The sequence below is a fragment of the Leuciscus leuciscus genome (genome assembly GCF_965113295.1).
Source record: "Leuciscus leuciscus genome assembly, chromosome: 15".
NCBI lineage: Eukaryota > Metazoa > Chordata > Actinopteri > Cypriniformes > Leuciscidae > Leuciscus > Leuciscus leuciscus.
In genome coordinates, this window is record NC_138739.1 from 2,535,006 (window position 1) to 2,560,005 (window position 25,000).

Here is a 25,000-nt window from a genome sequence, read left to right on the forward strand (position 1 = left end):
TTTTGTATTCGTTGGGTAGATCGATGTTTGAGAACTGATGGAGAGGGTAAAAGTGAACCTGAGGAGAAGAGAATCGTCAACATACGGAAGCCCGTTTATTAAGAAAACTAAATCATGCTTTGGTAAATCAAAATGATCAAATAAAAAGTCATAATTTCGATTTTATATCTTATAATTTTGACTTTTTGTCATAACTATGACTTTTTATGCCACATTTTTTACTTGTCACAATTTCTACATTTTGTCATAATTATGACTTTGTATGTCATAATTTCAACTTTCTGTCAAAATTTCAACTTTAACATTTATTCAACATTATCTTGACTATTATGTAATAATTTTAAAAAATGTGTCATCATAGATGACATGTCATAATTTTGACTTTTTATCAAAATTTAAACTTTTTATCAAAATTTAAACTTTTTGTCATAATTTTGACTTTTTATCAAAATTTAAACTTTTTGTCATAATTTAAACTTTTTGTCATAATTTTAATCTCATAATTATACCTAAGTATCTCATAAATGTGACTTTTAGTCTCATGAATATGACATAATTATGATGATTTTATTGCCATGAATGAAGATCATACCTTCTGGTCCCTGTAGGGCTGGTCTGCGGTGGAGGGGAGTGTGTAGCAGTACGTGTCCTGCAGGCGTCGAGGGAACGATGTGCTCACCTGAGGGAAGGTGGAGGGGCAGTCCGTGGCCATGTACAGGACAGGCTGCCACGAGCCCCCGAAATCCCTCGACCTCTCGATGATCAGTGCGTCAGGCCTCGGGCCCTGCGGACCACAGGACCCGTTAGAAAACAGCACTTTCATATCAAATAAACACTGGCTGCGTTTACATGCAATCAAATAATCCGTTAGTAATGGGATTGACGGCTCAATCGGACTGAAAAGCCTTCATGTAAAACAACTTAAACGATCTGATTGAGCTCGATCCGAACAACATTTCGATGGGGGGGGGGGGGGGGGGGGGGGGGGTATTCCTTTTCTAGTCCGATCGAGAGCACATGTAAACACTTGATCGGATTGAAAACTGTATAAACCGCATATGACATAGAAATAGCGTAATGACGTGTGACGCGCTGAACGAGCTGTTCTTCCTGTGTCGTATAAATGAGTTTCCCTTCATCCTATAATCCTCCTTCCCCTGCGTGTGTGACGTGGAGCCGGACAACGGCCCACCAGAGCTTGCTTCAGACTCTCATCCACACACGACTGTGTGTGTGTGTGTGTGTGTGTGTGTGTGTGTGTGTGGGGGGCACTATTACTGCAGGTTCATACGCTCATCGTCTCCAAATGACCAGAAATGGATAAATATTAAGTCTGCTGTTTAAAACAAATAAAAAACCAATGTAGGAGAATTCATGTAATGTGCGCATGTCGAAAAATATATACCGATTTGAAGCTTGTGACATATAAACACACACATCAACCCGATCACATGTTTAGCGTTCATGTAAACACTACATTCAGATTCATCAGTCGGAATAAATTCAGTCCGATTGAATAAAAGTTGTGCATGTAAACATTGCCAATGAGACTGAGTGTAAGATTACCTTAAACGATAGTAGGACTGATTCCAGGTGATATATCCCAGTTAAATCCAGCTGCAACGTCACCGGACTCACATCTGGAATAAACACACACACACTCATATTAACACTGTATAACACACACACTCTCATTAACACTGTATAAACACACACACACACACACACACACACACACACACACTCTCATTAACACTGTATAAACACACACACACACACACACACACACACACACACACACACACACACACACACACACACACACTCTCATTAACACTGTATAAACACACACACACACACACACACACACACACACACACACACACACACACACACACACACACACACTCAAATTAACACTGGAAAACCTTTCAATGATGAAATGACGGACATGTTTGTCCTGGAATATTTCCATCACATTGTACTGTGCAATCTTGTTTTTGTATGAATTACGAACAAATGTGAAGTATTTAATTAAAAGTACGTACTGAATATGTTTAAAACAATACAGTTTGGTAGTGCAAATAGGAAAGAAAGTACATTTTCTTCGGCATTATCTGAACAAATGTTATAATTACCATAGTTAAATAAAAGGGACATTCTACCAGAAACGTACATTTGCACTTTAAAAAATCTTGGGGAAAAAAATATATTTTTCTTAAATCTGAACGTTGAGACATATGGAGGACATGTTAAACTATGAGAAACACATATCATCCCATCTCAGCATGTTTTTATGATTGAATAAAATACATTTTTATACGCATTTCACCCCTAAAATGTCAGGCCCTGTCACAGACAAATTTGTATATGTTAGAATGGTTTCCTAATGAATTTCTTTGATACAGATAGCATTTTCTTATTGATCACATGTCCCTGATTGTATCTAACATGGTTTTATAATTCCTTTAAGAAATATAAGTAACTTTTCGGTCAACTGTAGTACACAAAATCACAGAATACCCGCAGGCACTCATATAGTTGTAAAATAACTACCTTTACATAGGAGATTTTTATAAAAACATAGTAGTGGATATATACCCCCACCTTCATCTACACAGTTAAAGAGATTAATTAATTAATATTTCCTCAAATAGTACACTTTTATCATAATTTCCTGTGTGACAGGACTGACCATGGTGTGACAGGACTGACGGTACTGTGACAGGACTGACTTTATGGATTTTGATGATGCAGAAAAAGTTATGTTTTGTGTTCTTTATTTAAGTTTTGATTGGCATTTCTTTTTTAAATTATTATTATAATTTTAATGTTAAAGTAATATTAGACTATGGTAAAATTCAGCCAAGGACATACATAATATTGCCAAAAGTATTGGGACAGCCCTCCAAATAATTGAATTTAGGTGTTTAAATCACTTCCATGGCCACAGTTGTATAAAAATCAAGCACCTTGGCCTTCATTTTACTATTGCATGCGTTAAATACATAACATATGCAATAAATGTAATAAAAAAGAACAATAACATTAATTTGTAAGGCCGTGTCACACAGGAATGTGACAGGGCCTGATGTGACAGGGCCTGACGGTTGGCCATTGTAAACTGCCATTACTCAGCCTGCTAGCATGCTAGCATAAAAACTGTTAACATGCAAGCAAGGAATTTCAATAACCTTTTTAGACATGTTTTGGATTTAAAACATTTTCATTATTTTCTGGAATGTTTAACCGTGACAGGGCCTGACCCTTTAGCTCGTCTTCCTAAAAAAAACATACAAAAACAAGCTTAAAATCATACAATTCAATGAAACAATTCAGCCTTAATCAATGTAAGCTTCACCTGGGTCAAATGATGTCACTTCCTCTGAGTGATACCCTTAAAGGTGTATTTCACACATTTTATGTAGAGTTTTATGTAAACGTGACAGGACTGACCAAAACATGGGGACAGTTGTAAAATAGAATTTATTTGTAGAATTTATATATAATTTTATGTTTTTGATCAGTTGATGTGAATGATAACAGCTTAAACTTGTTATTGATGAGTTTTTTTTTTTTAAATAACAGTTTGTACTTTGTAGCATAACAAAACTATGAAAGCTGTAGCTCCAATTTGGCTGAGGACAAGGGCATGGATAGGATTTGTAATTTTCAAAAGTGTTTTTAATAAAGAAAAAAATATCTGAGAACCTAATGAATGACATATTCCTTTACAGAACAACTCACAGAAATCAACTATGAGCCAGTTTTAGAAATTTTTGGATGAAATACTTTTTTATTCACTGTAACAACTCAAGGACAGATAATGTACGTTTCTGGTAGAATGTCCCAAAACCTCATTTAAATCATTTGTTTAAACATTACTTTTGCCGTTTTTATAATAAAAAAATAACAAATGAAAATGTACGGCATAGATCATACAACTAGGAGTGAAATGCACCAATTATTAAATAATAATAACAATAATGATTAAATAGAATAAAATATTACATCTTGACAACATAGTACATCCACAAACTTAAAATGCAGCATAATTTTAAGTGCTTTTGGTTTCTTCGAAGATGAAATTGCTTGGATATATTGCGCAATTTATATATTTTTTACAATAAAAAGTGGGATTTGATGACTGAGATGAATGTAAGATTTAGAGCCATTTATTCGTTTTACGTAACATGAAGTGGTTTTGCTGCGCTCGCTATATACTTCTGTTATCTTAAATGTATTTTAAACACTATTCTGTGGTGTAATTAATATAAATCAATAATTAAGTGAATGACGGCAGTATTTATGTTTCGAAGACTGATCCTGACGGTTCCCGCGCTCTGCTGTTGTCATGGTTACTTTCCTCAGGCGACTCCAGAGTGTCGTCGTTGGCATCTCGTAAGTTAAAATATGCGCTGCCCGACGTTTTAGTTATAGAAAATACTGTTGAAATGTTCATTGTGTAGAATTAAAACTATTTAGTATATGTACTTTTCGTTATGATGTCCTTTAATAACATGTATGTCAGCCAAACTCGAACATATCGAACACCTGAGTAACCTGACTGACATAAAGTGATCCTGAAGTAAACAAAATGGCTGACAGAATGTTGTTGCTGTGTTTTCATCAGAGATGTGGTTCTTGATGTCGTACCTTTCTTGGACTGCCACCATCGGTTGGGTCCGGCGCTGGAGATCACGTTCTGGATCGTGTGAGCGTTATAGGCCGCGGGGTTCCGTGAGTCACACGGACAACATTTCATCTTCCACTGGGACACAGAGGGTTTGTTTAGAGACATTGAGTTGGACTCTGTGTGGCTTTATGAGACTTAAAGCAGTTCTGTCGCATTTATATGGAAGCCCATTTTCGCCACATAAGAAAAACAAGTTTGGTAAATCTTAATTATGACATAAAAAGTAATTAATATGACATAAAAAGGCGAAAATGTGATTATACTAAATTTTTTTAAATTTATGTCATCATTATGGCACAGAAAATCGAAATGATGACAAAAATAGATAATTATGATATACTGAGTTATAATTTTGGATTTATGACATAGTTATGGCGTGATTTTGACTTTTTTTTGTCCTAATTATTACATTAAAAGTTGAAATTATGAGATAAAGTCGAAATGATGAAATATGATTGACATTATGATGATTAATTATGACTTAAAAAAAAAACTTCTATGTCATAATTATGACTTTTAAGTCAGGATTTTATTTTATTTTGTCAGAATTCCGACTGTTTAATGTCATAAATAAGTTATAGTTTCAACTTGGTAATTTTTTTGATTTGTACTTTTTATGTCATCATTTTATGAATTTTTAAGCCATAATTTCAACTTTTTAATCTTATAATTATGACTTAGTATCTTATAATTTTGACTTTTTATGTCATTATAATGTCAGTCTAAATAAATCAGAAATTATGACTAGGGATGATAATGACTTCTTGAAACAATTTTTTTGAAACTTAAAATTATGACTTTCTATGTTTTAATAATGACTTTTAAGTCAGAATTTCAAATTTTTGTCATAATTATGATTTGTTGGGCAAATGGGCTTCCATACATTTAAGTATCAACGTTGTCTCAGATGTTTCTCCTCAAATAAACACACGCACAAATGAGCCAGTAGTCATACAGTAAGATTATAGAGGTAAAATGTGTTTAATTATCACATGTAGTCTCATATGAGCGTCGCCTCAGGTTGGTGAATCTGAGTTTGTTAATCATTACGTCTCATCATGTCCTAATGAGAACAGAATGTCTGCGTGAAGATTTAATTTTACAAACCATCAGCAATAACATGAGTAAACACGTTCAACTCGAAATGAATCAGCCTCAAAAACTGCTGCTAGCGAACCATAAAAACCAGAAATGAGTGAATGTCATGAAAACTCTTGAGTTATATTTCACCCCAATATCAAAAGAAATTAGATATTTTCATAAAGATAGTGAACCCAAAGATTTTTTTTTTTATGATATTATTTTATGACAATTAAACACTTTTTCGCCTTACATTCTCATTACTGTAATGTAAAATCAATATTAAATCACACACACACACATACACACACACTCTGTATTTTTCTTTATTTTACTTGAAACTTACAAATATGATGAAGTCATAGATTAAAAAAAACAAAGTTAAAAATTGAAATTATGACTTTCTATGTCATAATTCTGACTTTTAACTCAGAATTTAGATTTTTTTGTTGTAATTCAGACTTTTGAATGTCATAATTATGGTTATAATTTCAACTTGGTAATTATTTTGATTTTTACTTTTTGTGTCATAATTTTATGAAAGAGCGGTGTGTTTCCCAGTTCCTCACCTGTCCGTGTGGAGCGCAGACGACCTCTGACCCCATCTGACCACATGTGGAGGAGGCGCGCAGGTTCTGCTCTCGGCCCAGGAGCAGGTCGCCCATCAGCGGGTAACAAGCGCCTCGACTACAGTCCTGCTGTGCCACACACAGCGCAGACAGAGCTGGAGACCAGAACACAACACTTTAGTAGAATTGAGTATCGTTTGAATTTTAACGATTCCGATTCTGCTTATCGATTCCTAATTTCGATTCCCATATGGTAAATAGAACTTAGATATCATTCACATAAAGGGCCCTATTTTAACGATCTAAGCGCATGGTCTAAAGCGCAGGGTGTAAGTTCACTTAGGGCGAGTCCGAACCCACTTCTGCTAGTTTAACGATGGGACAAATGGTCGGTGCTCCCGGCGCGTGGTCTAAAAGGGTTGTCCCTATTCTCATAATGAGTTATGGGTGTGTTTTGGGATTTACGTGCGTTAAACCAATCAGTGTGTGTAATAAGCAGAGTGTGTGTGTAATAAGCAGAGTGTGTGTGTGTAATAAGCAGAGTGTGTGTGTGTGTAATAAGCAGAGTGTGTGTGTAATAAGCAGAGTGTGTGTGTGTGTAATAAGCAGAGTGTGTGTGTAATAAGCAGAGTGTGTGTGTAATAAGCAGAGTGTGTGTGTAATAAGCAGAGTGTGTGTGTGTAATAAGCAGAGTGTGTGTGTGTAATAAGCAGAGTGTGTGTGTAATAAGCAGAGTGTGTGTGTAATAAGCAGAGTGTGTGTGTGTAATAAGCAGAGTGTGTGTGTGTGTGTAATAAGCAGAGTGTGTGTGTAATAAGCAGAGTGTGTGTGTAATAAGCAGAGTGTGTGTGTGTAATAAGCAGAGTGTGTGTGTAATAAGCAGAGTGTGTGTGTAATAAGCAGAGTGTACGCACGTTGTGAACCTGCCTATAGGCGCACATTACTAACGCGCTCATTAAATAACAATATTGTGCCATTGACTTTAGAGCAGGGTTCAGTCGGTCAATGCCTCAGTCTATTCCTGTTCCTCAAAATAGCAACGCCCCAACAATGCACCAGAACACACACTCGTTCTGAGACCAGCAGCTCATGGGCGCAAATGCATTCGCTATTTAAACAACGTGGCGCAGGACGTGAAAATGATAACTGCGTCGGGCTGAAACTAGCAGAACACACTTGCCGCTGCATTGCAGTTGTAAGAGAGGGCCCTAGTCTTATTGCAAAACATGTAATTGTATCTGAATATCATGAACAGAAATCATCAGGATAAAGAACACTTACACAAGGAGCGTTTGCCTGTGGTTTAAAAACACCATAGAAGAACAACTAGCAGAACTAATATAAACTTCAGGCATTATTAAAGACAATAAACACTCAGTCATTAAAAAAGAACAAATAAAAAATTAACAAATCGCAACTAATAGACACAACTGAACACAAGATACGACTGAAATAAACAGAGTTTTAAGATTTTCAGGTTCAGAAACTGGAATCAAATGTAAAATAACACTGTACTTTATAAATAAAATATACATTACAAATATAGTTACAAAAGTTATTCAGTGAAGAACGAGTGAATTTCTCTTTGTCTTCTGTTTGATTATTGTTATTATAGAGACGGCATATATATTATATGTTATATTAGGAATATTAGTGTTATTATAGAGCAGGAATATTAGTGTTATTATAGAGACGGCATATATATTATATATATATAGTCTCTCGCACTTCAATGGTTTAAAGTCATATTGAAATGCTCACAGAGGAATCGAAATTTTTATTTTATAACAAGTATCCGATTCCTGACCTCAATTTTCGACTCCAACCCTACACTTTACCACGGTAAAATAACACGAAACTCACCAGACAGAGCTGGAGACCAGAACACAACACTTTACCACGGTAAAACTCACCAGACAGAGCTGGAGACCAGAACACAACACTTTACCACAGTAAAACTCACCAGACAGAGCTGGAGACCAGAACACAACACTTTACCACAGTAAAACTCACCAGACAGAGCTGGAGACCAGAACACAACACTTTACCACAGTAAAACTCACCAGACAGAGCTGGAGACCAGAACACAACACTTTACCACGGTAAAATAACGCGAAACTCACATATGCCATTGTACTGAATTATTAGCATAACATTTACATAAACATATGAAGAATATCATTATCTTTAAAAAAAAAAAAATGATATTCATAATATGATACATGCCCAAAACCATCATGATTAAAAGCTTGAACACAACAAACCTGCTAAAGAAAGAAAGATCCACGTCTTCATCCGGACAATATCTCGATCTAAACGGATAAAACACAACCTTCTTTAAAGCACGACTGAAGGACACTTAAAGTCAGGGTTCATTTACCATGTTAAAGTGAAGAACTCACCGGTTTGTGTGTGAAAGCTGTAGTTCTGTGTGTGTGAAGTGTTCAAATGCAGCGTGTGCTGTGTGTGTTTGGCTTTTATTTCAAGAGCCGCTCACCTGTGTGTGTGTGTGTGTGTGTTATACCCTTCCTCACAGCGTCACACCCTTCATAACATGAATCAACATGTGCGCACACACACACACACTCACATCCTCAAAGTAACAGAGATGGAATTTAATCGTGATTCATTATTATGATACAGACTGATGAACACTATAGTCAGTGTGTGTGTGTGTGTACTGTGGTCGTTCAGGACACTAACCAGCAGTTTTAGGTCAGTTTCAGAGACTCTGTGTGCTGATTTATACAATCACTGAATAAGATCTGAAATCATAAAGAGCCCAGCGTTTTCTGAGTGTTTGCTGAACAGAGAGTGTGTGTGATGAAGAGTTACGTGTGTTTGTGTGTGTGTTAAACTCTCCGCCTGTAGGCACTGATTTCAGCTCTGTGTGTGAGTGTGTGTGTGTATATCAGGTGTGTGTGTGATGAAGAGTTACGTGTATTTGTGTGTGTGTGTGATGAAGGGTTACGTGTGTTTGTGTGTGTTTTAAAATCTCTGCCTGCAGGCACTGATTTCAGCTCTGTGTGTGTGTGTGTGTGTGTGGGGTGTGTCCAGTCTGAGGTGAGAAAGTGACTCAACACACACAGACGAAGGTGCCACACCTGAACACGGTTGCCAGATCACCATGACGACACATAATGCAACACCCATAGGCCTGTAGACATTCATAAATATTCATAAACTCATATATGGTAATAGGAAACCAGAGAGATTTATTGCTCAGTGTGTAGAAACACAGTGATGAAGATGATGAAGGGAGGGTGAAGATGTGACAGGGTTCGACTGACGAACTGTGAGGAAGAGACCAATAAATCTGGGACTAATGTTTAATCAACACTAATGTCTAACACTTATGTTAATATTAGGTAAGAATACTGGATACTCGTAAGATAAAAAATTTAACTTTATTATCTTATTTATTTTGTCACTGATTATCTTATTGTCATATGGATTAGATGTGCATCTCTCCATCATAAAAGTGCATTTATCCATCATAAAAGTGCATCTCTCCATCATAAAAGTGCATCTCTCCATCATAAAAGTGCATCCATCCATCATAAAAGTGCATCTCTCATAAAAGTGCATCTCTCCATCATAAAAGTGCATCTCTCATAAAAGTGCATCTCTCCATCATAAAGTGCATCTCTCCATCATAAAAGTGCATCTGTTGGAGGAGGAGGGGGCAAGAAAGAGGAAGAGCGGGGGGAGGAGGGCAATAAAGAGGAAGGGGGAGGAGGGCAAGAAAGAGGAATAGGGGGAGGAGGGCAAGAAAGAGGAAGAGGAGGAGGAGGAGGGCAAGAAAGGAATAGGGGGAGGAGGGCGAGGAGGAGAAGGAGGAGGGCAAGAAAGAGGAAGGGGGAGGAGGGCAAGAAAGAGGAATAGGGGGAGGAGGAGGGCAAGAAAGAGGAAGGGGGGAGGAAGGCAAGGAAGAGGAGGAGGAGGAGGGCAAGGAAGGGGGAGGAGGGCATGAAAGGAATAGGGGGAGGAGGGCAAGAAAGAGGAATGGGGGAGGAGGAGGAGGAGGAGGAGGGCAAGAAAGGAAGGGGGAGGAGGAGGGCAAGAAAGAGGAATAGGGGGAGGAGGGCAAGGAAGAGGAATAGGGGGAGGAGGGCAAGAAAGAGGAATAGGGGGAGGAGGAGGAGGAGGGCAAGAAAAAGGAATAGGGGGAGGAGGGCAAGAAAGAGGAATAGGGGGAGGAGGAGGAGGAGGGCAAGAAAGAGGAAGGGGGAGGAGGAGGGCAAGAAAGAGGAATAGGGGGAGGAGGGCAAGGAAGAGGAGGAGGAGGAGGGCAAGGAAGGGGGAGGAGGGCATAAAAGGAATAGGGGGAGGAGGGCGAGGAAGAGGAGGAGGGCAAGAAAGGAAGGGGGAGGAGGGCAAGAAAGAGGAATAGGAGGAGGAGGAGGGCAAGAAAGAGGAAGGGGGGGGAGGAGGGCAAGAAAGAGGAAGGGGGAGGAGGGCAAGAAAGAGGAATGGGGAGGAGGAGGAGGAGGAGGAGGAGGGCAAGAAAGAGGAAGGGGTGAGGAGGGCAAGAAAGAGGAGGAGGAGGAGGGCAAGAAAGAGGAAGGGGGAGGAGGGCAAGAAAGAGGAAGAGGAGGAGGGCAAGAAAGAGGAAGGGGAGAGGAGGGCAAGAAAGAGAAGGGGGAGGAGGGCAAGAAAGAGGAAGGGGGGGAGAAGGGCAAGAAAGGAGGAGGAGTAGGGGGGGGAGGAGGGACAATGTTGCTTGTGATGTCGATGAAGTGCTCTGGCCTGACCCAGCCCAAAGACAGGAAGAAGCACTGATCACATGTTTACTCCTTTGATTTTTGTCCCTTTCAGTATTGTATACTGTAGTACAGTGCATTGTGGGCTGTATACTGTACAGTGAACACATTGTATGGCCCTGAACATTGTTAACAGCACTGACTGCTCAATAGATTTTGACTGGTTGCAGGTTCATATCAACAAAGAACAAGACTTACAGTATCACAGAGACAGAGGAGAAGTGTGTGAGATGCAGGGTACAGTACTGTAGAAATAGGGGTACAAGGAGGAGGAAGAACAAAACAAATAGCAAAGAGCAAAGCAGAGTAGTAATTTCTGATCAATTTTGAGCTCCAATGATAGAACATGTTTTCGTTCACCAAAAGACAATGACGGAAAAATATGAAATTTGTTTTGAGATTAAAAATGTACTTCTTCCTGAGAACTATATGTTTTGAACAATGTGTTTTCTATTGTTTGGTGTATTGTTTACTGACTGCTGGATAGTGTATATCATTTTGATCATTTTGTTTAGGATTTGAGAGCAGTGTTTGATTTTGAACACAGGTAAAACTGTTTTGAGGCGAAAGTTTCATTTTGCGAGAGGAGTCCGAGGTTCTGTGAATAGTGCTGAAGATGAGGTGTTGTGAATAGTGCTGAAGATGAGGTGTTGTGAATAGTGCTGAAGATGAGGTTCTGTGAACAGTGCTGAAGATGAGGTTCTGTGAACAGTGCTGAAGATGAGGTGTTGTGAATAGTGCTGAAGATGAGGTGTGAATAGTGCTGGAGATGAGGTTCTGGGAATAGTGCTGAAGATGAGGTGTGAATAATGTTGAAGATGAGGTTCTGTGAATAGTGCTGAAGATGAGGTGTGAATAGTGCTGGAGATGAGGTTCTGTGAATAGTGCTGAAGATGAGGTGCTGTGAATAGTGCTGAAGATGAGGTTCTGTGAATAGTGCTGAAGATGAGGTGCTGTGAATAGTGCTGAAGATGAGGTGCTGTGAATAGTGCTGAAGATGAGGTTCTGTGAATAGTGCTGAAGATGAGGTGCTGTGAATAGTGCTGAAGATGAGGTTCTGTGAATAGTGCTGAAGATGAGGTGCTGGGAATAGTGCTGAAGATGAGGTGCTGTGAATAGTGCTGAAGATGAGGTTCTGTGAATAGTGCTGAAGATGAGGTGTGAATAGTGTTGAAGATGAGGTTCTGTGAATAGTGCTGAAGATGAGGTGTGAATAGTGCTGGAGATGAGGTTCTGTGAATAGTGCTGAAGATGAGGTGTGAATAGTGTTGAAGATGAGGTTCTGTGAATAGTGCTGAAGATGAGGTGTGAATAGTGCTGAAGATGAGGTTCTGTGAATAGTGTTGAAGATGAGGTTCTGTGAATAGTGCTGAAGATGAGGTGTGAATAGTGTTGAAGATGAGGTACTGTGAATAGTGCTGAAGATGAGGTTCTGTGAATTAGTGCTGAAGATGAGGTGTGAATAGTGTTGAAGATGAGGTTCTGTGAATAGTGCTGAAGATGAGGTGTGAATAGTGCTGAAGATGAGGTGCTGTGAATAGTGCTGAAGATGAGGTTCTGTAAATAGTGCTGAAGATGAGGTGTGAATAGTGCTGAAGATGAGTTGTGAATAGTGTTGAAGATGAGGTTCTGTGAATAGTGCTGAAGATGAGGTGTGAATAGTGCTGAAGATGAGGTGCTGTGAATAGTGCTGAAGATGAGGTTCTGTGAATAGTGCTGAAGATGAGTTGTGAATAGTGCTGAAGATGAGTTGTGAATAGTGTTGAAGATGAGGTTCTGTGAATAGTGCTGAAGATGAGGTGTGAATAGTGCTGAAGATGAGGTGTTGTGAATAGTGCTGAAGATGAGGTTCTGTGAATAGTGCTGAAGATGAGGTGTTGTGAATAGTGCTGAAGATGAGGTGTTGTGAATAGTGCTGAAGATGAGGTTCTGTGAATAGTGCTGAAGATGAGGTTCTGTGAATAGTGCTGAAGATGAGGTGTTGTGAATAGTGCTGAAGATGAGGTGTTGTGAATAGTGCTGAAGATGAGGTGTTGTGAACAGTGCTGAAGATGAGGTTCTGTGAATAGTGCTGAAGATGAGGTTCTGTGAATAGTGCTGAAGATGAGGTTCTGTGAACAGTGCTGAAGATGAGGTTCTGTGAATAGTGCTGAAGATGAGGTTCTGTGAACAGTGCTGAAGATGAGGTTCTGTGAATAGTGCTGAAGATGAGGTGTGAATAGTGCTGAAGATGAGGTGTTGTGAATAGTGCTGAAGATGAGGTTCTGTGAATAGTGCTGAAGATGAGGTTCTGTGAACAGTGCTGAAGATGAGGTTCTGTGAATAGTGCTGAAGATGAGGTGTGAATAGTGCTGAAGATGAGGTGTTGTGAATAGTGCTGAAGATGAGGTTCTGTGAATAGTGCTGAAGATGAGGTGTTGTGAATAGTGCTGAAGATGAGGTGTTGTGAATAGTGCTGAAGATGAGGTTCTGTGAATAGTGCTGAAGATGAGGTTCTGTGAATAGTGCTGAAGATGAGGTGTTGTGAATAGTGCTGGAGATGAGGTTCTGTGAATAGTGCTGAAGATGAGGTGTTGTGAATAGTGCTGAAGATGAGGTTCTGTGAATAGTGCTGAAGATGAGGTTCTGTGAATAGTGCTGAAGATGAGGTTCTGTGAATAGTGCTGAAGATGAGGTGTTGTGAATAGTGCTGAAGATGAGGTTCTGTGAATAGTGCTGAAGATGAGGTGTTGTGAATAGTGCTGAAGATGAGGTTCTGTGAATAGTGCTGAAGATGAGGTGTTGTGAATAGTGCTGAAGATGAGGTGTTGTGAATAGTGCTGAAGATGAGGTTCTGTGAATAGTGCTGAAGATGAGGTGTTGTGAACAGTGCTGAAGATGAGGTTCTGTGAATAGTGCTGAAGATGAGGTTCTGGGAATAGTGCTGAAGATGAGGTGTTGTGAATAGTGCTGAAGATGAGGTTCTGTGAATAGTGTTGAAGATGAGGTTCTGTGAATAGTGCTGAAGATGAGGTGTTGTGAATAGTGCTGGAGATGAGGTTCTGTGAATAGTGCTGAAGATGAGGTTCTGTGAATAGTGCTGAAGATGAGGTTCTGTGAACAGTGCTGAAGATGAGGTGTTGTGAATAGTGCTGAAGATGAGGTTCTGTGAACAGTGCTGAAGATGAGGTGTTGTGAATAGTGCTGAAGATGAGGTTCTGTGAATAGTGCTGAAGATGAGGTGTTGTGAATAGTGCTGGAGATGAGGTTCTGTGAATAGTGCTGAAGATGAGGTTCTGTGAATAGTGCTGAAGATGAGGTTCTGTGAACAGTGCTGAAGATGAGGTGTTGTGAATAGTGCTGAAGATGAGGTTCTGTGAATAGTGCTGAAGATGAGGTGTGAATAGTGCTGAAGATGAGGTTCTGTGAACAGTGCTGAAGATGAGGTGTTGTGAATAGTGCTGAAGATGAGGTTCTGTGAATAGTGCTGAAGATGAGGTGTTGTGAACAGTGCTGAAGATGAGGTTCTGTGAACAGTGCTGAAGATGAGGTTCTGTGAACAGTGCTGAAGATGAGGTGTTGTGAATAGTGCTGAAGATGAGGTTCTGTGAATAGTGCTGAAGATGAGGTTCTGTGAACAGTGCTGAAGATGAGGTGTTGTGAATAGTGCTGAAGATGAGGTTCTGTGAATAGTGCTGAAGATGAGGTTCTGTGAACAGTGCTGAAGATGAGGTTCTGTGAACAGTGCTGAAGATGAGGTTCTGTGAACAGTGCTGAAGATGAGGTTCTGTGAATAGTGCTGAAGATGAGGTTCTGTGAATAGTGCTGAAGATGAGGTTCTGTGAACAGTGCTGAAGATGAGGTTCTGTGAATAGTGCTGAAGATGAGGTGTTGTGAATAGTGCTGAAGATGAGGTGTTGTGAATAGTGCTGAAGATGAGGTGCTGTGTTTAATGTCTTCAGAAGATGGAGCAAGGTTTCAGAAATTGTGTTTTAGCAATTGAGAAAAACTTTAAGTCTAAAGCGCAATTTATGCGAGTAATGCGACGCACTGCAGATATTTACACATGTGAGCATGTATGTTCTGAATGAGTGTGTGTGTGTGTGTGTGTATATGTGTATGTTCTGAATGAGTGTGTGTGTGTGTGTGTGTGTGTGTGTGTGTGTGTGTGTGTGTATGTGTGTATGTTCTGAATGAGTGTGTGTGTGTGTGTGTGTGTGTGTGTGTGTGTTCTGAATGAGTGTGTGTGTATGTTCTGAATGAGTGTGTGTGTGTGTGTGTGTGTATGTTCTGAATGAGTGTGTGTGTGTGTATGTTCTGAATGACTGTGTGTGTATGTTCTGAATGAGTGTGTGTGTGTGTGTGTGTGTGTGTGTGTGTATGTTCTGAATGAGAGTGTGTGTGTATGTTCTGAATGAGTGTGTGTATGTTCTGAATGAGAGTGTGTGTGTGTGTGTGTGTGTGTGTGTGTGTGTGTATGTTCTGAATGAGTGTGTGTGTATGTTCTGAATGAGTGTGTGTGTGTGTGTGTGTGTGTGTGTGTGTGTGTGTGTGTATGTTCTGAATGAGTGTGTGTGTGTAAGTTCTGAATGAGAGTGTGTGTGTATGTTCTGAATGAGAGTGTGTGTGTATGTTTTGAATGAGTGTGTGTATGTTCTGAATGAGTGTGTGTGTGTATGTTCTGAATGAGAGTGTGTGTGTATGTTCTGAATGAGAGTGTGTGTGTATGTTCTGAATGAGAGTGTGTGTGTGTATGTTCTGAATGAGTGTGTGTGTGTAAGTTCTGAATGAGAGTGTGTGTGTTGGTTCTGAATGAGAGTGTGTGTGTGTGTGTATGTTCTGAATGAGTGTGTGTGTGTAAGTTCTGAATGAGAGTGTGTGTGTATGTTCTGAATGAGAGTGTGTGTGTATGTTCTGAATGAGAGTGTGTGTGTATGTTCTGAATGAGTGTGTGTGTGTGTGTGTATGTTCTGAATGAGTGTGTGTGTGTAAGTTCTGAATGAGAGTGTGTGTGTATGTTCTGAATGAGAGTGTGTGTGTATGTTCTGAATGAGAGTGTGTGTGTATGTTCTGAATGAGTGTGTGTATGTTCTGAATGAGTGTGTGTGTGTAAGTTCTGAATGAGTGTGTGTGTGTGTAAGTTCTGAATGAGAGTGTGTGTGTATGTTCTGAATGAGAGTGTGTGTGTATGTTCTGAATGAGTGTGTGTGTGTGTATGTTCTGAATGAGTGTGTGTGTGTATGTTCTGAATGAGTGTGTGTGTGTAAGTTCTGAATGAGAGTGTGTGTGTATGTTCTGAATGAGAGTGTGTGTGTATGTTCTGAATGAGTGTGTGTGTGTAAGTTCTGAATGAGAGTGTGTGTGTATGTTCTGAATGAGTGTGTGTGTGTATGTTCTGAATGAGTGTGTGTGTGTAAGTTCTGAATGAGAGTGTGTGTGTATGTTCTGAATGAGAGTGTGTGTGTATGTTTTGAATTAGTGTGTGTATGTTCTGAATGAGTGTGTGTGTGTATGTTCTGAATGAGTGTGTGTGTGTAAGTTCTGAAAGAGTGTGTGTGTGTGTTGTGTGGCAGAACATTCTGCTCTTCTGTTTCTGATCTTCTGCATGTTCACACAGGTCTGAAACGTCACAGCTGCTCAGAGAGGTGATTTATTCAGTGTTTCTCTAATCGGGTTTATTTTCACTGGGTTTGGTTTAGCTGGGGATCAAATAGATTATTCAGAATCACCAGTTTTCCTGTTCATCTGGATCTAATCCGATTAAAGTCGCTGTTCACCCTGGAATTTCCAGCCACTCACACTCACATGCTCCGAGCGCCACCATAATATTCATGAGTTCATAACATATGAACTCATAATCACACCACATATGCTAATTACTGTAAGACTCACCAGTATGAGAAACACAATAACACATGTGGATCGATCAGACTCTGAATTCTGATTGGACAGGTTAGTGTTCAGGGTGGTTCTTAACATGTTGCTATGTGGTTGCCAGGGTGTTCTGGGTGATTGCCAGGGCGTTGCTAAGGTATTGTGGGTGGTTGTAAGGATGTTTTGGGTGGTTTCCAAGGCATTTCTAGGGTTGCTAGAGTATTACGGATGGTTCCAAGGGTGTTCTGGATAATTGACAGGGTGTTGCTATGGTATTTTAGGTGGTTGCTAGTTGCAGGGATGTTACTAGGCTGTTCTGGGTGGTTGCCAGGGTGTTGCTAGAGTGTTGTGATTGGTTGCTTGGATGTCTTGTGGTTACCAAGGTGTTTGCTAGGGCATTGCTGGGGTATTATGGTTGCTAGAGTGTTGAGGGTGGTTGCCAGGGTGTTCTATGCGGTTACTAAAGTGTTCTAGGTCGTTGCCAGGGTGTTTCGAGGGTATTATGAGTGGTTGCCAGGGGGTTGTGTGTGGTTGCTAGGGTGTTCTATGTGAGATGTTCTGGGTGGTTGGGGGTGTTTCTTGGGTATATTGAGTGGTTGCTAAGGTGTGCTTTGTGGTTACTACGGTGTTCTGGGTGGTTTCCAGGGCGTTTCTTTGATATTATGGATAAGTGCTATGGTATTATAGGTGGTTGCTAGGGTATTATGGGATGTTACCTCTCCTTCCTTAATATTGTTGATCAACTAAGAACAGAATAGAATAGAATAGATTTGAGTAGAACATGTGACCCAGTAGTCTCATTAAACTAAAGTGTTCTGGGTGGTTGCCAGGGGTTTGTGAGCGGTTGCTAGGGTGTTCTCTCTGGTTACTAAAGTGTTTTGGGTGGTTGCCGCCAGGATGTTTGTTTCTAGGGTATGAATGGTTGCTAAGGGGTTCTGGGTGGTTGGCAGGGTGTTTCCAGGGTACTATAAGTTGTTGCTAAGGCGTTCTATATGGTTCCCAAGGTGGGTAGAAGCCAGGATTTCTAGGCTATTATGGATCGTTTTATTAGGGTATTACATGTGGTTTCTAGGGTATTATGGGATGTTACCTTTCCTTCTTTAATATTGCTGCTCAACTAAGAAATGACTAGACTACACCAGAATAGAATAGAATAGAGTAGAATAGAATGGAATAGTAAAGAGTAGAATAGACTAGAGTAGAATATAATATAATAGATTAGACAAGAGTAGAATAGACTAGAGTAGAATATAATGTAATAGATTAGACTAGACTAGAATAGACTAGAGTAGAATATTATGTAATAGATTAGACTAGACTAGAATAGAATAGAATAGACTAGAGTAAAATAGACCAGAGTAGACTAGACTTGAATAGACTAGAGTAGAATATAATATAATATAACAGATTAGACTAGAGTAGAACGGAATAGAATAGACTAGAATAGAATAGAATAGAATTGAGCTGAATCTGACCCGCTGGTCTCACTGACTCTCACTGATAGAGCAGTGGTGGTGTGGTCAGCTGAGCAGTTCCTCATGTCTCTGTGGGCGGGTCAGTCTGGATCTGCTGTATAAAGGAGGGATAATAGAGTTCAGTCTCTCACTCACTCACAGCACAGAGCAAACACTCACTCACACTGATCAGCACATGCTTCATGAGCTCTGGATATCATGGAGGCCGTGAGAGCTCAGGATCAGAGAGCTGTGGATCCAGAAGCCCAGGCGTGGTCTGCTGAAGGTCTATCTGCTGGGCTCAGGGTTAGCACTGCTGGATCTGATGTTTCAGACGAGCCCAAACTCTCTCAAATCACACTCAGAAGCTCTGATGACCGGAGACATGCCTCCTGAAGACCTGCATGAGGAGACCAGGTCTGAGCTGGTCTGATCTGAGCTGGTCTGAACTTGTCTGAGCTGGTCTGATCTGAGCTGGTCTGGTCTGATCTGGTTTGAGCTGGTCTGGTCTGAGGTGATCTGAGCTGGTCTGGTCTGGTCTGGTCTGATCTGAGCTGGTCTGGTCTGATCTGGTTTGAGCTGGTCTGGTCTGATCTGGTTTGAGCTGGTCTGGTCTGAGGTGATCTGAGCTGGTCTGGTCTGATCTGAGCTGAGCTGGTCTGGTCTGGTCTGAGCTGGTTTGAGCTGGTCTGATCTGAGCTGGTCTGATCTGAGCTGGTCTGGTCTGATCTGAGCTGGTCTGGTCTGATCTGGTTTGAGCTGGTCTGATCTGGTTTGAGCTGGTCTGGTCTGAGCTGAGCTGGTCTGGTCTGGTCTGAGCTGGTTTGAGCTGGTCTGAGCTGAGCTGAGCTGGTCTGGTCTGATCTGAGCTGGTCTGGTCTGAGCTGGTCTGGTCTGGTCTGAGCTGGTTTGAGCTGGTCTGATCTGAGCTGAGCTGGTCTGATCTGAGCTGGTCTGAGCTGGTCTGGTCTGATCTGATCTGGTTTGAGCTTGTCTGGTCTGGATCCTCTGTTTCTGCATGTTTACGAGCGTCTGCGATTACACAACATATACATGTGGACTTAAACGCCGCTGGAATGTTTGTGTTTAGAGACGCACAATGACTTGCAGTGTTTTATAACTGAATAAAGTCTATTTTCATATTCAAGTGTTTATGATGTTTTATTGACTTAAAGCTTGTGTTGAAACCCAGGAGTGACTTTGAACAGCACATTTATCACAGATTTAATTTGGAAGCCAATGCGTCCTAAGACAGAGTTTATTAAATTGACATAGTGTCTGATATGCTGTGAAGTGAACTGCAATCAGTGGAAGAAATCCGGGTTTGAGGAAAAATATATATTTCAAAAAGCGTTTGAGTTCTCTCTGAGAAACGCAAAGCACTGAAATACTTATTTTCCTCACATCTAATTTTTCCCCATATCAAGATGAGTCTTAAAGTGTAAAACTGGCGCTAGCGCGACACCTAGAGGAGAAAGAAGCGAGGTTTTATAAATACATTTGATATTTTTTTGTTTCGCTATTTTTATCATCAGCACAATTACATATAGTAATTTATACATGATATTTATATTATAATTATTATTTATAACAATAATTTATATTATAGTATTATTACAATTTGATTAAACGAGAGACAAACGGCTCTTATTTTGAAGTTCGTTTCATTATATCAGCTCTTATTTTGAAGTGTGTTCGGCGCTGGAAGCGGAAGTGCTGCACACGCGCGTCTCTTGTTCATTCATTGCGGGAGTTTGCATGTGTTGTTAAGTGTGATATTGATATTGATAATAACTCGAGATCATCATGATTAAGGATAACTGCTGGAATATCCCTGTAAACGCCCCGGCGTGTATGGAGAGACACCTGGACGCAGTGGATTACAGGAAAGGTCAGAGTAAAACTATCATCTCTTACTCTGATTCAAATAAACTCACGTGCATCAGATGCAATACATATAGGAATTATAATATAAATGTGCAATATAATACAAATCTATGCATTTATTCTTAATTACTTTTATTATTACTGAACTGCAGCCCTGATTATTTTATTTTGCTGCAATAAACGTCTCATTTACAGTCAAACCAAATATTATCAGACATCAGAAATATTTTTTTATATTTTTTTCCTCTCTAGTGTGATCAGGACTCTATAGTTCATTTATGTAAGTGAGGAGAGCAAAATAAAGTAAACTGTGACATATTACACCCAGAAGCTCTTCATACAGGGACTACCCGTGACATTTATACACATCTGGGAGCAGAAATGATTGGGACACTTTGAGCTGATCATGTTTTGCTGAAGTGTTTTGTCTTTAATTGCTAATGCTCTTTTTACACACAGACTGAACACAATGAAGCATTGCTTGGTGATTGGTTGAGCTAAACTGGTATTATCTAATTGTGTAGTTAAATTTAACAGCTGACAGATATTCAACATAATTCATGTGTGAGACAGTCTAACAGAAGGACGGACAAAACCAGTCAAATATCAGCTGAGTTCTGCTCATATTTTATTACCATTTTCTAAACTATAGCGAATAAACTGTGATAATGTGAGAAATGTTGAAGGTGTCTGAATCAATTTGGGTTTGACTGTATAATTAATCAAACTACAAATATATTTATCTATCAATAATGTATTGTATAGTTATTTTAATGTATATTATTGTATTTGTTACTAATTATTAATAGTTTTTACATGTATTCTGAAACTTCTGCACTTGCATGTCATTGAAATATTTCTCAGTTGTATATTTTCTGTTGTTGATGGTGATTATGTTGATGAATATGATGATGTTGTTGTCGATGATGAAGATGATGATGTTGTTGTCGATGAAGATGATGATGATGAAGATGATAATGATGATGATGTTGTTGATGATGATGATGTTGTTGATGATGATGATGATGATGATGTTGTTGATGATGATGATGATGATGATGTTGTTGATGATGAAGATGATGATGATGTTGTTGTTGTGTGTCAGACGGGTCTCTGCTTCTGGGCGCCTCCAGTCTGTCGGGCCGCAGCTGGCAGGGCTCGGTGTGGGTGTACACGGACCCCAAACTGGCCCCCAGCGAGGGCTACTGTAAGGCGGGCGTTCAGACTGACGCCGGAGTCACGGACGCTAGGTGGATCTCGGAGCGCTCTCTGATCCTGGCGTCAGACGCGGGTAAAACACACACTCACTCACCGCAGTACTGTGTTTATGGATGTGTAGAACAGGGATTACACCCTTACAAGTTAGAGATCATGAACATCCAGACAGTTATCTCACAATAAACCCTGACAGGGGGATCAGGATCAGGCCTTCATCAGCCACACACACACACACACACACACACACACACACACACACACACACACACACACACACACACACACACACACACACACACACACACACACACACACACACACACACACACACACACCTGAAGGGGTTTATTCTGAGATAACCGGCTGGATGTACATTACCCGCTTATTACACGGATACTTGCCACATAAGTAAATAATGAGACACAAAATATTGATCTGAGTTGAAATATTATATTATAGTACCACAATATAAATAATATTAATATATTATTTAAAGGGATACTCCACTTTAAAATGAAAATTCTGTCATCATATACTCACCCTCATGTTGTTTCAAACCTGTATGAGTAACCAGACAGTTTCTGGTCCCATTGACTTCCATAGTAGGAGAAAAATATACTATGGAAGTCAATGGTATCTAAAACTGTCTGGTTACTGACATTCTTCTAGATATCTTCCTTTCTGTTCAGCAGAAGAAAGAAATTCATACAGGTTTGAAACAACATGAGGGTGAGTATATGATGACAGAATTTTCATTTTAAAGTGGAGTATCCCTGTAAGCATAAAATATTATAAATAGTACCACAGTACAACAGTATTTATATGGTACTGATAGTGTGTGTGTGTGTGTGTGTGTGTGTGTGTGTGTGTGTGTGCAGGGTCGGTGGAGTTGTGGGAGCTGGCGGAGGACGAGCGTTTACTGGTGAACCGCTTCAGTGCGCACGAGCATGATGATGTGGTGACGGGCGTGAGTGTGTGTGTGGGCGCGAGACACGCCGTCAGCTGCGGTGCCGACTGCAGGTGAGTGTGTGTGTGTGTGTGTGTGTGGGCACGAGACTGCGGTGCCGACTGCAGGTGAGTGTGTGTGTGTGTGTGTGTGTGTGTGTGTGTGTGTGGGCACGAGACTGCGGTGCCTACTGCAGGTGAGTGTGTGTGTGTGTGTGTGTGTGTGTGTGTGCTGAGTGTGTTACCGTGTCCAAACACACACACTTGTGCTCTTTGCTCTTGACCACTTGTCTCCCTGCATGACGTATTTCCTCTATTCGGCCCAGGTGCTGGAGTAGGCGTAAAGACAGCAAGTGTGTGTAGAACCTTTGATTACCCGATGGGACACACACTTATAGTCTTGCAAAAAAGGAGAGCCTTTATTTATTATATTTTCAATACTTTGCATTTTAAAATAAACGTCTACATGTGTGTTCAGCAGTCGCTATAACTAACAGAAGACCGTGTTAAAATTGTGGTGCTTCTAATTAAGGGATAAAAACAGTTGCAAATGTTTTACAAAATAGGCCTACACACACTATACTCATCTGTGCAGTAGTAACATGTGCAACACCTCGGGCCCTATCTTACACCCGGGGGAACGCAGCGGCAAGCGCGACGCAAGTGTGTTCTGCAGTTTCAGCCCGACGCAGTTTTCATTTTCACGTCCTGCGCCACGTTGTTTAAATAGCGAATGCATTTGCGCCCATGAGCCGCTGGTCTGAGAACGAGTGTGTGTTCTGGTGCATTGTTGGAGCGCTGCTGTTTTGAGGAACAGAAATAGACTGAGGCATTGACCGACTGAACCCTGCTCTAAAGTCAGTTGTTATTTAATGAGCGCGTTAGTAATGTGCGCCTATAGGCGGGTCCACAGCGTGCGTACACTCTGCTTATTACACACACACTCTGCTTATTACACACACACTCTGCTTATTACACACACACGGACGCACAGCTGCACACAAATATGCCAAATATTAAAGGTATAGCGGAGGATGTTTTACTTCCTGGTGGGTAACCTATACTATTGGTCCTCCTAATTGTCAATCATTCTGGTGAATCAATCAAACTTTTCAAAAAGTGGAGAGGGCGGGTCTTATCTAAAATTTGGAAAGATCCTCCGCTATACCTTTAAAATTAAAAGGATTACAATGTAAAAGATTATTATTGTGTACATAGAGATATGGTGAATCCGGCTTGTCCTGTAGATGTTCTGCTTGCGCACTTTGACCTCGCGCACGAGCGTTTGCGCTCTGAGACGTGTTCGGTCTTTGCACTATCAAACTCTGTCATGTAAATAGTGAATCCGTCATGGCGCGAGCACAACTGGCATTTAAAGGGAATGGGAGATGAGACTCTGATTGGTTTAACGCACGTAAATCCCAAAACACACCCATGACTCATTATGAGAATAGGGACGACCCTTTTAGACCATGCGCCGGGAGCACCGACCATTTGTCCCGTCGTTAAACTAGCAGAAGTGGATTCGGACACGCCCTAAATGAACTAGACCATGTGCTTAGATCGTTAAAATAGGGCCCTTTATGTTTTTACTACCAAATTATATGTATCTAATTAATTTAAATGACAGTGGAATCTCGACATCTCGCGTTTTCGGGGCACATGAGTTCCCGAACATAATGCATGATGGGATACGCTTAGCTCCGAAGCGGTATTGGAGATAGTGTGGGTTTAGTGTGCATTAAGTGCACTGCACTTTATCATGTTTAAAGGGGTCATATAATGGTACATGTACTTTTACAAGTTGATTGTACTGAAGTGTGTGTTGGCAGTGCCTGTACACAACCATCATATAATGATAAAAATCCATCCAGTGTTTTTTTTTAAATCTTCTGATATGTTTTCCCCTCTCTCAAATCAAGCCGTCTGACCATGTGACGTCACACGGTTGGACGCCCCTCCCACGATTGTTAATTGACAGCAGCGTTTCAACACAGACCCGCCCTCGTGAGTGAGTGAGCTGTCAATCATAGTCCGTAATTGTTAATACGCTGGAGCACTGTCTATGAGCAGAATGGCGTCTAAGCGAGTGTGGTGTTCTGTTCTTGGGTGTAATAACGAACACAGCATCATATTGATGTTCCTAAATCCATACAGCTGAAGACGCAGTGGCTGAGTTTGTTTTCGAAGGGAATATTCCCCACGATCAATGTCAATGCTTTCATGTTTGCGCGAATCATTTCTCACCAGACTGCTTTATAAACGAGGGTCAGTATAAAGCTAAAGTAAAACGTTTTTCATGACCATTAGCTGTAACATCAATCTGAACTAACGTATACATCAGTAAACACATAGCGTTCGTATGTCACTACTCTACCCTGCCAGTACACACAAAGGTAGATCAAAGTGACATTACGTTAACCAACCATTCAGAAACGTCCTGTTCGAGCCTTAATTGTCGAGCTTCCTCGGGGCCGTCATCTTGTTCCGGGTCCGACTCCGGTTCAAATTGATACGGTTGCACAGTGTCCTCAG

General features: G+C 40.5%; 2 protein-coding genes across 2 annotated transcripts in view; one reads left to right on the forward strand and one right to left on the reverse strand.

Moving 5' to 3' along the window:
- Window positions 1–8,857, reverse strand: part of lamb3 (laminin subunit beta 3) — a 24,708-nt gene extending 15,851 nt beyond the window's left edge. Inside the window, exons 1-7 of the mRNA XM_082138702.1 lie at window positions 8,748–8,857; window positions 8,610–8,657; window positions 6,346–6,500; window positions 4,657–4,771; window positions 1,567–1,640; window positions 593–784; window positions 1–58 (exon numbers count right to left, since the gene is read on the reverse strand). The exon at window positions 1–58 is cut by the window's left edge and continues 6 nt beyond it. Of these exons, the coding sequence (XP_081994828.1) occupies window positions 1–58; window positions 593–784; window positions 1,567–1,640; window positions 4,657–4,771; window positions 6,346–6,500; window positions 8,610–8,640 (625 nt within the window). The 5' untranslated portion in view covers window positions 8,641–8,657; window positions 8,748–8,857. The remainder of the gene's footprint in view (window positions 59–592; window positions 785–1,566; window positions 1,641–4,656; window positions 4,772–6,345; window positions 6,501–8,609; window positions 8,658–8,747) is intronic.
- An 11,263-nt stretch (window positions 8,858–20,120) lies between these two features.
- Window positions 20,121–25,000, forward strand: part of wdr77 (WD repeat domain 77) — a 12,376-nt gene continuing 7,496 nt past the window's right edge. Inside the window, exons 1-3 of the mRNA XM_082139346.1 lie at window positions 20,121–20,306; window positions 21,408–21,593; window positions 22,399–22,540. Of these exons, the coding sequence (XP_081995472.1) occupies window positions 20,222–20,306; window positions 21,408–21,593; window positions 22,399–22,540 (413 nt within the window). The 5' untranslated portion in view covers window positions 20,121–20,221. The remainder of the gene's footprint in view (window positions 20,307–21,407; window positions 21,594–22,398; window positions 22,541–25,000) is intronic.